Here is a 12,890-nt window from a genome sequence, read left to right as displayed (position 1 = left end):
TTTTTTTTTCTTCTCTTGATGATGATGATGATATTTCCTTTGCTTGATGCAGAAGTATGTACTCACCTTCTAGAAATGGGTTCCAAGTGAAAAAAATATGAGCTATATGGTATGCTTCATGTAAATCTGCTGTCCAGCAACACGTGTTATGATTATGCAAGCAGATATATAGGTTGGACACATGGTGCGTGACATTACGATATTAATAACAGGCTTCACTCGTCTTTTTTTTTTGCATTCGTGATGCAGCAACTTTGAAAACAGCTGCAAAAATCCAACAAATAGAACACGTTTGGGTGTATGGACGTTTGTTTTCGAATGTTCGAATTGAATATTACTGAAATCGAATATTAGTTGTCACGTGATTTGGGATGGCTTTCGTAGACTGTATTTATTTGCACAGACGTAGAGATGTGTTTTTTTTTTAAATATAAAATTGAATTCGAACTAAATCAGTTTGCTGACTATGCTCCAGAGATACCTCAGCACTGAAAAGATCGCTTTTTCTCTCCTTGATATGGTAATTCATACTTATTTTGTCCTCGTAAAGCCCCCATCTTTGTCGTGGGTAGCTTCTTGATTAGATTAAATTATTAAAAATTAAATTAATATTACTAATTATTGCTATTGGCACACGAGGTGTTCTCAGCCGATAAGTCTCAGCTGACATGCTCAGCTTTGTTAGAATGCTTAGTAAATACAGAAATCTTGTACTATAGTCAAACAATCACAAAAACAAATGGTGATACTGGAGATTCACGTAAGACCGACATTCAGGAGAATTATTCTGTTTATATGATAGGATTATTGCAAAAGTTTCTTTTCACGCTCACTAGAGGCTTCTGAAAACATGTTTACGCGATGGCATTTGAATGTACACAGGCTGTATCATGAGTTATTGTGAAAAGAAGTGAAAAAAGCGAAATGAAAGAATTACGCAGCTTTCTTGATACCGTTTGGTAGAAAAAGTAGCACTTAATTATTCAATGAGGGAAGGGAATGTTCAGAGAGATTAAAAGTGCTGGGAATTTCATATCTTACTATAAATAGTGCAGCACAGAGTTTTCGTACTCTGTGCTGCACTATTTATAGTAAGAAATGTTCCTTAGGATGATCCTTAGGAGAATGTATCCTTCTCGTTCTCTTTCTGGTTGCTCCGGTTTTTTTTTTCTTTTGAAGAAAATGGCTCTCCTGCATGGAACAGGAGCATGAGATGAAAGATGAAAATGTAGGGGAGGCTCGTGTTCATATGTAGCTTTCACCAACTATTAAATGCGCTCTGACTACGAAATGTTGTTCAGGGGATACGATCGAGTCAAAACGACATGAAGCACGGACGCCTGCGTAAGCGGCTGCTCTCGAAGCGGTGCGGTGGAGACAGCGATTGCAATCGAGGTGGGATCATGACGAACTGCAGAGATGGGCGGCGGTAGCAAGGATCCCTGCACGATCCCAACCGCCACGCTCCACCGTGCCGCTTCAAGCGCAGCCGCTTGCGCAACTGCCCGTGCTTCGTGTCGTTTTGACTCAACTATACAACACTGTACGGCCACTGAATTCAAGGTGTGTAGAACGTGAAAGTCACTGCTTGGATATCCCACCACACAAGCCCCACCAAACAAGATTCCTAGAAAAATTCGGTTTGACTGCTACACCCTTTATGTAGGGCTCATAAGCGATCATAAAGTACCTCATTGAAAGAGCGGGTGTAGCGCAGTTGGTAGGAGTTTCAGCTGCGACTGCACAGTCGATCGTTGGTTTGAAACCGTGCGGAAGCCAACCAAGCCACTCGATCCTTCCGAGATCGATAAATCATTGTAATCAATGATCGATAGATCATTGTACTAGGGCCTGTCTGGGAAGATGGAAACAATGATTTGATATGCATTATTCTGCATTAAATTGAACACGGTGGCGCATTCCAAGTGCATTGACTAACACCTTTATCTTTCTATCGTTTAAAGTCTCTAAATTCTGGTTCTGAATTCGAGTTAAACGCATCACAGGGATTCATAAGGTTGACCACTTTACTCCTTTATCCTTTCTTTTTGTTTCCCTCGCTTTATTACATCGCTCAGTACACTAGTACAGTAAGGTTACCAAGACATGCCGCTACGATGGTGAATCGTTCTTGCTTCTGCTGTATACGCAAATGACTCCCTACCCCCTTTTCGAAGTCAGAAAAAGGAAATCGTGGAGATTGGTCCCAGAGACTGTTTACCTCTTGCAAATGCCAATTTAACAGCAAAAAGAAAGGACTATGCTGAAACGTGTATGTGACAAGGAAAAAAAAAACAAATTTATTCCGAAAAATTTACAAACGATTTTAAAACTTTCAGTAAAACATCACAATCATACAATTCTTCTATAATAATATCTTATATCACAGTCATCAACGAGTATTCCTCGATATCGGTGGGAAGTTGCCGACCATCGCATATGGAAGACTTTCGCCTACGGTGGTGTGAACTTATTAGTGTAGGTCACATGAATTCCAGAAAACGGTGCTGCATGTGAAGTATCCTCAACGTACAACGGATTGTTATATGTCAACTGAAACAAAAAAAATTATTCTAGGGTCCCATTGTCTACTTATAGGTAAAATTGATTATACCGCAGTAGCGTCATTCACTGGCTCCTCCGGTGATGAACCATTCGACGACCGATCGTCGAATAGTGGATTGGTAAATTCTGTTCGTAAAACGCTGGCACTTCGAGGACTTCTGCAGTGATCAAAAATAGTGGATTTACAATAATTTACGATAATTCTACAATAATTTACTATTATTCTGCAACAATTGAGAAGTACCTCATACAGTACGCATACCTGGCAGCCATTGTGGATGCTAATCGTGACTTCATAGATGTTATTATGGGCGATAAATTAGGCATAGTAGGCGGTGGTATTGTCACCAGACGTCGTTCCATTGATGTCAGTATTGATTTTGTGGTTTTACTGGAAATTAATGCAGTTTAGAAAGAGTAACTACTACTGTACAGTACTTCGTTCAGAGCTGTTTAAAGGCATCACCCTACGAATCTGAGGTGGTGCAGATTTCAGGTGGAGTATTCTTATAATCGATAGTAGATTATGGAGAGGAGGGTGATTCCGTCCATTTCTTCCTAAGTGCCGTAAAAAAGAGCCCGGAAGATGCGGCGCGTGCACAAGGCTGGCGCGCTCCATTCGAACTCCTTGTCGAAAAAAGTGCGCCAGAATGCCCGAAGCCGTATCTCTTCCGAGCCTTTTTTTGCGGCAATTAGGAGGAAATGGACGGAATCACCCCCCTCTCCCCTCTCCATAATCTACGACCCCGTATACGAATACTCCCCCTAAAATCTGCACCACCTCAGATTCGTGGAGTGATGCCTTAATGTTCGAAAATTCAATGAAAAGAGCTCATTCGCTTTTCTTACGTTGTTATTGTCATTATTACGTTATATATGTATACATATATCCGAAATATGCGAACACTGAGAATTCCATGGTGGTCACAAAAAGTGTAGTTGGGTCAAAACGACGTGGAAGCACGATATGCGCAGTTGCATAAGCGGTTGGGCTCGAAGCGCCAAGATGAAGCCAAATCGACATGGGACCTTCGCTAGCTTCACTCGGGCTAAAGCAGTGATTTGTGCTAGCGAGGATCCCATCTCAATCCCAACCACCGCATTCCACTACGACGCTTCGATGCCATGACGTCTCGAACCCACCCGAATCGACGAAACTGCACCGAGGTTCGGGTCGTTTTGACCCCACCATATGCGAACACCGAAAGTTCCGTGGTTGCCGGAAAATCTACCGTTTCCAAAAAAACCCGTTCTGTGGATGGAAGTGACGCGTCCAGTGGTAAAGCGGCCAGTGAATACAGTGTTTTATCGATCGATGGGTTCAAGAAGAGCACGAAGTCAGCGCTCCTGTGCCCCAATTACGCGTCCTGTGGCTACTGCGATTATTTAATTTCGACCTTTGGTCCCATTTATTATATTTCCGTGATCTGACCTAGCTAGCATGTTATAAAGCTAATCTACCACTGAGATCTTGATCTTCACCTCACCTGATCGGTTCAACGTAACGGTACGAAATGAAGAATGCACCAATGAAGAGTGATAAGAAGAGGATGATGAAGAACACGGTTATCCAGATGGATTTCTTAGAAGCAGCTATCTGCTTCGCCAGTTCCTTTTCTGGATTGAGGCGTTCGCAGCGGTGACCTTCGTACGGTGATTCGCAGCTGAAAACAACTATTATATGAGCGTGGGACTCTAATGACAAAAAGAGCTACTCGCACCTGCAGAGAATCTTCGTCACACGGCCGTGTTCGTTTTTGATCTCATGACATTGGCCGCCATTCAGGCAACCATCTCCAGCTTGACATCGTTCCTTCATCCAAGCGACTCCAACATGCGATTTATCCTGAATAGAACCGATGATTCTGGACAACTGCTACGATAAAGAAACTGCAACCAACCATGGAGGCAACCGCGACACTAGGTTTAGCATTCGAATCCTCAGCGGAGGTGTTGTCAGTTGGGTCAATTGGAGCACAGTCACCATTCTCTTCCGTCTTGTAACCGTCTGGACACAGACATTGCGGCTGCATTTCACCTTCAACGTTTGGAATCGACACGCATATCCACTGACATCCGCTTCCAGCGCACGGATTCATTGACGGAGCGGGCTGAATACACGGTGAATTCATCTTAACATCAATTCTTGCGTCTTTCACCTTGTTTACATAGTTCTCGCTCATCCGAGCGGACGCAACGCGTCTGCGACGCATTCAGAAACCTGCTTTCTCCGTATCCAGCAGTAGATGACGTAGTTTCGCCCTGTTGTTCGTCTCTTAGTGTTACTGGTGCTTTCGCCAGTAACACTCCAAAAAGTACATCGGCCAAGTCAGCCCAGTTGATCGCGTATGGCAACGGCTATAGTTGGGTCAAAACGACATGAAGCAGGGACAGTTGCTGTAAGCGGCTGCGCTCGAAGCGGCACGGTGGAGCGTAGCGGTTGGGATCTTGTAAGGATCCTCGCTACCGCCACCCATCCCTGCAGTTCGACATGGTCCCACCTCGTTTCTAACCGCTCCTTCCACCGCACCGCTTCGGGCGTGCAGCCGCTTACTCAACTGTCTGTGCTTCATGTCGTTTTTACCTGACTATATATTATTAACTGCGCACCAAGACAGAATGCACGGACGTTTTTGTGAAGGTTTCAAATATTTCGTTACGAGAAAGTCTTAATTCATCCTTTTCCTGCTTGTTTATGGATGTAATAGTTATGAATAGGTGCAGAAAAAAGGAAAAAAAGACTATGTGAAAGAGAGGCTTCTCTTCTTTCATTTTCTGGTGCACTCAGCTTGAAAATGACATCAACACTGATCTCAGTACTGTCTAAGATTCTTGGATACCTGATACATCGTGTGGTTGATAGCCAAACCGTACGGCAGCGTGGTAAACGAATGGATTATATGAGCAGATTCATGATGTATGCTTAGTTCCGATACTTTTAATGATGATGTTGCCCTGAAATTATCTTGGAATTTCCGGGAAAATGAAGGATTTCTCATCGAAAAACCCTACCAATCAGTCCAATACAAAAATCCATTGAAATATCTTAGATCATAGGGATGATGTACTGCTTGAGTTAGGACGACGATCCTAAAATATTCGTTCAGGGGAAATCTGTGCTCAGCTATCCGGGAGACCACGAGAAATCCCACCTCTGCTTCGTATCCATGTTGACACGCTCGATCATCTGTCTCTCAACGTCACCAAAGTAGACATCACTTCTAATCAAATCGATGGATAAACCGGTAGGATACTCCAGCTTGTTGTCCACAAGAATTCGAATCTGAAATCTTTTGTTTTCCAGATCCTTAAGATAGCAACAAAGTTGTTGCTCACGTTTTTCCCATTCATGTTAGCGCTGACGATCCTGTGACGGCTACCGTATGATTCAATCCATACGATGGCACCTCTTTGAGGATGCAGTGCAATTCCTGAAAATCCTAAGAATAGCCCTACTTATAAAACTTCCAACCGAGTTCTTCAAATTCCTTAATTTTTTCAGTATAAAATTGTCGTCTCTTTTTTTAAAATTTTGAATTTTCTAAAAGACGAGTTTTATCAGTCGACCTGAAATTTAATCATATTTCATTGCATAACCAAAACTTGCAAAGATTCTCTTCCAATTCTAAATATTTGCGAATTGCCCACGAACCTGCTGATGTGGAATAGAAAATGTGTCATTCTGGCCGAGTGGTCTAAGGCGCTGCGTTCAGGTCGCAGTCCTCTTCGGAGGGCGCAGGTTCGAATCCTGCGGATGACAGGACCTTTTGCGCCTTCCCATTCTCATTTTTTCTATTGTCTGCTCTCTTATGGTGGTCTACTACATTTCTTCAAAAAATCTAACATGTAAAATATCATACCCAACGAATAAAAAATAAAAATAATGAATAATTCTGAATATTTGATAATTCGCACACCCAGCACTCCTAAATGGCCAGATCGGAAGGGATTACTTGAATGATTAAAGGTGGCGTGGCCGAAAGCGTTTGATTTTCCCCAACGTTCGGTAAATAAATATTTAGGAGTTTAAATTAACCTTGCTATGTGACTTCTTATCATCCACAAAAAAAAAATAGCTTACAGCATCTCGGCTGCCGCGAAAGATCAAATCATGTGAGTGTAGTTAAAGCAGCATCTGTAGCATTAATTCAAGTGTCAAATTTTATGACAGTAAAATTCAAATACGGTATCATTCGAAGGAGCGCGCTTTCTATGCTCTAATTTCTACTTGCTTGTTTTCTACCTTAGTTAAATTGAATATAGGACCATATTTAAAACAATAAGTGAAAAAAGAGCTTGAAATTTCTTTTTTCTTGCAGTTATGCCATGCTCGCAAGGAATTTATATTAATTCATAAGAAATTTTATCTATGTGGTTGCCTACAATACGAGCGTCCCCACATATTTTGACGTTACTTGTAAGACGTTCGATTATTTGACTTGAGAAATATCCAACACTTTCAGGATCTCGTCATTCCCGTAAGATTAGAAATGCGGCGGACTTCGCCTTTCTACAAAAGCCGCTGTTGGTATAGATGTAAGAATATATTTCATTTTTCTTTTTTTTAACCTTTGAAACATGGATTATTTAAAAGATAAGGATGGACAAAAACCTCTATACTGTTGCTTCTTTCCATGATCTACAGGATCAGCTGGCAGTCCTTTGACGATACGACGACAGAAGAAACCATCCTCGGTACATACGCTGATACCAGGAGTTAATGATGGATCTGAAAAAAATCCACCCCTAGTACTTATGATAATTCTTGCATTAGAGAAAAAAAACTATGTGCATATAGTCGGCTCCGGCTGTGTTCAGCCAGATGACCGCGACGCATCGATCGCGACACATGCCGCTCAAATGCATCCGACGCCGATTACTCAGTGGCGGGTATGAGAGAAAATTCGAGAATTTCTCATAGAAGTGCTTACATCGATGTGTGAGGTAGAAATTTCCACCGATCCAATCCACTGCCACTTGTCCAACACCGGCCACGTTTTCGCGAATAATTCGTAGAAGACCACCGCTGGACACCGCCTTCAATATCATTTGATGAAATTAATAGATTTTTCCCCCCTGGAAGCACTCACAATTTCTCCATTCAAATTGGAACCGGCGATGGTCATGTAGATTAATTGCTGGTTTCCATGAAAATCTATGGACCGAACCACTCCTAGAGATCCTATGGATTGTGCCGTTTCATATCCGGAGGTGGATGTTCGTGAGTCGAACAACGGCATGGCTCGAACCTTTGAGGATCGGGATATTTTCGTTTGAGGAGGAGACTAATAGCTATTTTAGATTTTTTCAGTACCTCATGCCCGAGGGCAACAAATAGCATTCCTTCGTGATCTCTGTCGAGTCGACAACTGTGTTCGTCGGCGCCGAGTCGATAGCCGGGAGCACATGTGCACTGATACCTGGGAATTTCACGGTTTTTCCTTTCTTTCAATCCAAAAATATTAAAAAATGGAATACTTAGGTGATAAATAATTCTAAAACATTCAATAAACATTAAAAAATTGTTTCCTAAGTGAAGCTTTTTCCCAGTAACTGCGCAAAATATAGGACTACACTTTCAAAAGGCTCCTGGCTTTGCAATTAGCAATGACAAGTCCGTATTTGCACAATTTGAGGCTGTATGCGCGCCATTTACCGTAGTCCTCATGTTCCTTGCATTCTCTTTTCCAAAATTTTTCACAAACTGTCAAGAAAACCTACCCTATATGTCGATCCTCACAATAGTGCTGACATAGCTTCGCTTCGTTCGTCTCACATTCATTAATCTGAGAGCACGTGTGCTCATCAGGATTCAACGAGGATCCTTCAGGGCAGATACAGTGAGAACCGGAAATTCGAATATGCGGGCAGCGATTCGCGGACGATACCGTACTCATTATTATTATCCATCGATCTTACCCAATGGGGTGTTCACGCAGTTGTATTCGCACGGAATCTTCCGTGTTCGACATTCGTTGCAAAGCGGCGCCTCGTCGTCACCGTCAGGACAATCGATCGTTCCGTCACAGGTACGATTCATCGCAATGCACAGCATTCCTGAGATATACTCCGTGAATCTTTGCGTTACATGACTACCTGATTTGGTGCTCGCTCACCTCCGTTACATCTGTGCTCTCCTGGATGACAGAGTTCGGTTACGGTTTCCGCTAAGAAGTTATCCACTGATAGTTCACAATCCGATTCGTCGCTTCCATCCAAACAATCCGGTTCTCCATCACAAACCCAATGTTTTGGGAAACATGCCGCATGGTCAGCGCATAAGATCATCCCCGGATCACATGAGGTGAGTTCGTGTTTGATACGTGAATCTTTGCGTCTGTTTCGGGTGCAATTGCGCTCGTCCTCTCCTAAGGGACAATCCTGAAGAGTGAAAAGGTCAGCAAGTTAGCCGTTGGCTTTGACGTCCACAGATTGAGTACTGATTAAAAGAGACTAAGAGTACCTCTTCCCCGTCACAGACATACGCCCGAGCTACACACGGACCATACGAGCAGTGGAACATGTGATCCGGACAATCCATTACGGCCGATCTGGAAAAATGCTGGAAGAATGACTGGAAACTGAATGGACATAAAACGTAGGATGTAGTGAGGAGCAAAAATTCTTCTTAGACTCTTTTAATCAGTCATTCTGGAAAAAGCAACTCCCTTTATGTTTTTTTTTAAATTTGACGAAAAAAAGAGGATGTCAACAATTTCACAAAATGGTTGTGCTCTTTTCCAAAGAAAATTCCATGGTTCACGGATGCTGCTGAAATCTGGTCAAGTATCGTTATAACATAGAAATAGTTCCAATGATAAAAATTTCAAAATAAAAAATAGCGATCTATAAAATACAAATTTCAACGATCTCTGTTTTCTAAAAAGCTTAGGCATGGTTTTAGTTCAGTGTTGTTTTAATCGAGTAAAGTATCCTCAGTTCGAATGAATATTCGAGCATTTGACTTGTAAATGTTCATTTTATCTGCGTGAACAACAATTTTGTTCTAATATTCAGCGGTGCACCAAGAATTTCGAGAAGTTGACGATTTGATCGATTTTTAATTAACTTTTAAGATTTTTTTGGGCAATTTTTGATAATTTGCCCACCTCACTCCCGGGCCACGACTTCCCGGATAATCACAGCCTTTCTCGTCCTCACCACCCGGACAGTCAATTTCACCGTCACATTTGAACTTCCCCGACACACAATCACCGGAACGGCAAATAAAATTCCCCTCTGGGCATGAATGCAGATACGAACAATGGAATTCATCCTGAAAATCATGAACCTTGAGAATTCTATAGGAGATTTATTGTAAACAACGATCGACGTAAACATTCTTACCAAACCACTCTTGCAGTCCTTTAAACCGTCGCAAAGCCATTCGAGCGGGATACATCGATGGGGGTCAGCAGCAGGTGTTTCACAGTCGAATTCAGTAGAATTGTTGCAGGTTAGAGTTGCTGGAAGAGCCTGAAAACTATGGCAGAAATCACTCGGTTGTCAATTCCAAGAAAGCAGGCTTCCTACTGATTTCCTTGAGCTATAATTGTAATCCACGCAAACCTTTACAGCTTCAGCGCATGACACTAGAGCTATAGTCGGGCCGAGCGACATGAAGCTCGCTGCAGTTGCGTAAGCGGTTGCGCTCGAAGCGGTACGGCAAAACTGTAGCCGTTAGAATCTGTTGGCATCTTTGCTGAGACCATTCCTCGTTGTATTTCGAAATGGTCCCGCATTGATTCTAACCGCTATTTCCACCGCGTTGCTTGGAGCGCATGCGCTTACGCAACTACACCATGCTTCATGTCGTTTTATCCCGACTACACATCAAGATTTCGCAACGCATCGACAACCGCTCTATTCGAATCTGCTGCGCACTCTGCGCTTCAGAAGCTGCCAGCAGAAGTTGCGTTGGCGCTGCCATCGGTGCTTTCTGCCATCTCTGTGGATTGTTTTCTATCGATCGCAGACACTACAAATCAGAGAGATCTGCGGAACCCTCAGTCTCCTACAGTTACGTTTCCAAGCAAGCCTTGGCTGAAGTCACCCCTACTGCGAAAGGGTTTCATATGAGGACGCTTTCACCTCCTGTAATACGTCAGTAACTTTATTGTCACCCATATGAAGCCAGTAGAACGAGTGTAGCAGTCGGTAAGACGTTCCACTGTGACTGAATGATCGATCGATGGTTCGAAGCCATCCCAGTCCCAACCTATATTTCGATCCCCTTCGGTGTCGAGAAGTTGGCATCAGGCTTGTCTGGGAGGATGAAACCACCGACTTGTTACATCGGCTGGCCCTCGCAAGTCACTGTAAACGCTAGACACGTGTTCTTAAAGGCATCACCCCACGAATCTGAGGTGGTACGGATTTCAGGTGGAGTATTCGTATACGGAGTCGTAGTCCATGGAGAGAAGGGTGGTTCCGTCCATTTCTTCCTAATTGCCATAGAAAACGGCCCGGAAGATACGGTTTCGAGCGTTCCGGCGCGCTATTTTCTACAACGAGTTCAGTTGGAGCGCGCCAGCCGTGTGCACGCGCCGCATCTTTCGGACCGTTTTTAACGGCAATTAGGAAGAAATGGACGGAATCGCCTCCTTCTTCACGATCTACTATCCCGTATAAGAGTACTCCACCTCAAATCCGTACTACCTCAGATTTGTGGGGTGATGCCTTTAAACCTCGAACGGTATTGAATTGAAGTCGAGCGCGTAGGCGCATCTTCATAGGGGTCGAACACTGTGCACATCGTTTTTCACCCTTCACGAAGGCAGTCGCTTTTTTCTGCTTTTTTTTGTAATTACCACTTGTTTTGCATTATTATGCCCGTACTGCCCGATTCTTAGCGCACCGTTGCATTTGAATAAATATGCAGATAAATCCGTGGTGACTCTGCTGGCAGAATAAACCACGGCTTCTTTTGCTGGGCAAAGCACCGCTGGTTAGAAAGGTGACCGTCGACTGCGCTTACTCAAATTGTCAGTGTTTGTGTGAAAACAGTAATTACTCTCATAATTCTTTCAACATTGAGAGGTTACCGTTATAAGCGTGACTAACAATACTTCATATACTTCCAAAAAAAGAGATCAGGAACCAATCGTCTCAGTAGATCCGATAAATTTCATGGATTTAGCGGGAAAGAAAAATCATGATCAATCTTTGTAGAAGCGTAGTTGTTTCTTTCTTATTACTTTTTCAAAGAGACGTGCTACCTTCTTTTCTAGTTCACGTCATTCGTTCATTTTAAGACTTTGGGGCGCGAATACGTAAATGTAAGGTTATTACATCATTTAGGTCCCATGACACTTAAACTAAAATAAAGATAGAGCGCAAAGGGGTGAGCAATCTTTCTGGAAGTGCACCTACGAGCTCGAGCTCAATTCAGAATCCTATGTGGTTTCATGGACGTAGGCGCAGTCTATAGAACGAATTGTCCTCGTAGACAAATCCGGTACCTAGTTATTGACCTCGAAGGGATGGGAGACAACCTCCGAAAGACATGTGAAGTGTACATGGAAGAAATTAAAGTGAATCCGAAGTAAAACATTGAATAAGGGTAACAAGCGCTCTAATCACAGTACCTTTAAAGTATCCAAGTATCCAATGGACTTATTTTCGTGTACAGTAACATGTGTTACTAATTTAAAAGGTGAAGTCAAGGCGAGGATGCGGAACCTTAACGATGACGACACTTTTAACAGCACTTGACCCCTATAATCTCTTAATTTCGGGCAACTGCTCGCGAAACTTGACATCCAGCATCCATAAAACTTCAGAGAAGAAATGATACCCATAGAATTAATTTTACTACTATGTAGATGTATTTTATTTCATTTGTATTCTATTTTATTACGTACGCAGATATGATTACTTGGATCTGTAAAGTATAAACAGTAGACAAGCGAATTAGTGTTGACGGGTAATTATTAGAGTTTTTTTTTTTGAGAAGTGTTTCCCGTCAAAGATCAGTGTCACCTGAGGACGTCAATATTGGTGACCTCAGAGATTGACAGCTAATCAGGTCACTTTGCCAGGAAAAAGAAAACGTAAATAGAAGAATATTCCCCACTTCAGACCAAAGAGAGCAGTATCTTCCTCGTAACCAAGATATCAAAGTAAAAACACTGAGGAAAAAAGGAAATAGCAGAATTACTTTCAATCCTAGAAAAAAAAACAAAACCGGATTTGAGTCTTGGCAACAATCATTCCATAACCTCAGGCTTCAGAAATAATGATAACCGAGAAACGAGGTAAACGGTGAAACTAACCTGTACTGGATGTAATCCAAATAATAAAATTATAAGAGGCACGGTCAGCAT

At 42.5% G+C, this 12,890-nt stretch overlaps 1 protein-coding gene across 1 annotated transcript; it reads right to left on the bottom strand.

Annotated features, from left to right (window-relative positions):
• Nucleotides 1-2,454: 2,454 nt before the first annotated feature.
• On the bottom strand, nt 2,455-12,890 carry RB195_011397 (uncharacterized protein; the record flags this gene model as incomplete). Its single annotated transcript, XM_064192787.1, has 21 exons — nt 2,455-2,553; nt 2,615-2,723; nt 2,828-2,956; nt 4,053-4,229; nt 4,287-4,411; nt 4,467-4,676; nt 5,406-5,520; nt 5,578-5,655; nt 5,718-5,848; nt 5,902-5,996; nt 7,178-7,294; nt 7,497-7,602; nt 7,656-7,814; nt 7,880-7,985; nt 8,287-8,389; nt 8,485-8,622; nt 8,682-8,946; nt 9,029-9,116; nt 9,675-9,841; nt 9,913-10,041; nt 12,840-12,890. 21 exons carry the CDS (start codon nt 12,888-12,890, stop codon nt 2,455-2,457), a joined length of 2,697 nt encoding a protein of 898 aa, XP_064050370.1.

Source organism: Necator americanus, chromosome III (genome assembly GCF_031761385.1).
Source record: "Necator americanus strain Aroian chromosome III, whole genome shotgun sequence".
Lineage (NCBI taxonomy): Eukaryota > Metazoa > Nematoda > Chromadorea > Rhabditida > Ancylostomatidae > Necator > Necator americanus.
This window is presented reverse-complemented; position numbering and strand designations above follow the sequence as displayed.